At 34.7% G+C, this 1,532-nt stretch overlaps 1 protein-coding gene across 5 annotated transcripts in view; it reads left to right on the forward strand.

Annotated features, from left to right (window-relative positions):
- Atrx (alpha thalassemia/mental retardation syndrome X-linked) overlaps positions 1 to 1,532 on the forward strand; it is a 172,246-nt gene that overhangs the window by 101,632 nt on the left and 69,082 nt on the right. For all 5 annotated transcript variants that reach the window (XM_013028924.1, XM_013028925.1, XM_013028926.1 and 2 more), the window contains one exon: positions 600 to 702. In XM_013028924.1, the coding sequence (XP_012884378.1) occupies positions 600 to 702 (103 nt within the window). The remainder of the gene's footprint in view (positions 1 to 599; positions 703 to 1,532) is intronic.

Below are 1,532 nucleotides of genomic sequence, written 5' to 3' on the forward strand. Positions count from 1 at the left end.
TCAGCTCTTCAGCTCAAGGCTAGCGCTCTACCACTTGAGCCACAGTGCCACTTCCAGCTTTTTTCTTTTTGCTTAAGTGGTGCTGAGGAATCGAACCCAGGGCCTCATGCATGCAAGGCAAGCGCTCTACCACTGAGCCACCTTCCCAGCCCTCATTACCTTTTATGAACAAAAGAGAATCCAACTTGTATAGTCTGCTGAGTTTTTTTTTTTTTGGTATGACATTTGCATTCTTAGCAGAGCAGTCCTAAATTGACTTCATCTAACTTGCTATCCATATCAAATCTCCCTTCCCTGAGTACCTTGAAATGTTGGTCACGGTTTCTGTTGGAAAATCTGAAATCGATTTTTTTTTTTTTTTTTGCCGGGGGCTTCTGTTGGAAGATCCATTTAAAACGTGCTAATTTTTTTGGCTACTGTTGGAATATCCTTTTGAAACCTATTACTTTTTTTTGCCTTGGCTACTGTTGTAATATCCTTTTGAAACCTATTACTTTTTTTGCCTTTTCTTTTCCTTTTCATTTAGGAATGTGCACAGATATATAGTATTTCCCAACTCATCATGATATGTTTTATTTTGCATTTAAAATTTTCTTTAGGTCTGCAAAGAAAGCAGAATTGGAAGAAAATCAGAGGAGTTATAAACAAAAAAAGAAAAGGCGACGCATTAAGGTTCAAGAAGACTCATCCAGTGAAAACAAGGTAATAATGTTTGTTATGTGCTTGAAATATAATTGAAGTACAGTACACTATTGCTTCTTTGTGTTCCATTCATATGTTACATTAATTAATTAATTTACTTTTTACATTTTGGATGGACCAGTTTATGGAATGTATAAATATGTAAAATTATTAATTTGAGCTATTATCAGTTTTGTCTGTACCTTAATTTTTATCTTTGCTGTTTATTTTCCTGTGATTATTTCCAGTTCATAGTTCCAAAGTAAATGAAACTAACCAAATTCTTCCAAAGCATTTCTATTAAAGATTTTTTTTTTCATTAATTTTTTTTTTGCCAGTTCTGAGGCTTGAACTCAGGGTCTAGGCACTGGCCCTGAGCTGTTTCTGCTCAAGGCTAGCACTCTACTACTTGAACCACAGTGCCACTTCTGGCCTTTCCTGTTTATGTGGTACTGGGAAATCTAACCTAGGGCTTCATACATGCTAGGCAAGCACTTTACCACTAAGCCACATTCCCAGCCCCTTAATTTTTTTAAAATTATATTTTTATTTAAGTAGCTATACAAAGGAGCTACCATTCAATAAATCAATGTATAAGTACAATGCATCTTAATTGATACCACCCCTTTTAGCATTCTTTCCTGTATGTACTTTAATTTCTAATGGAACTTTCAGACCATTCTAATTTCTTTTTTCACATTTATGGGATAAGGAAATTATGCAATGTACTCTATTTTCCAACAATATAAAACACTTTATCCTGAATGTGTTGCATATAATAAATACATTTCTAGCAATGAAGTTAGCCATTTTGACCTTCCTTCCTTCCTTCCTTCCTTCCTTCCTTCCTT

Source organism: Dipodomys ordii, unplaced genomic scaffold, assembly GCF_000151885.1.
Source record: "Dipodomys ordii isolate 6190 unplaced genomic scaffold, Dord_2.0 Scaffold116, whole genome shotgun sequence".
In the NCBI taxonomy this organism is placed as follows: Eukaryota; Metazoa; Chordata; class Mammalia; order Rodentia; family Heteromyidae; genus Dipodomys; species Dipodomys ordii.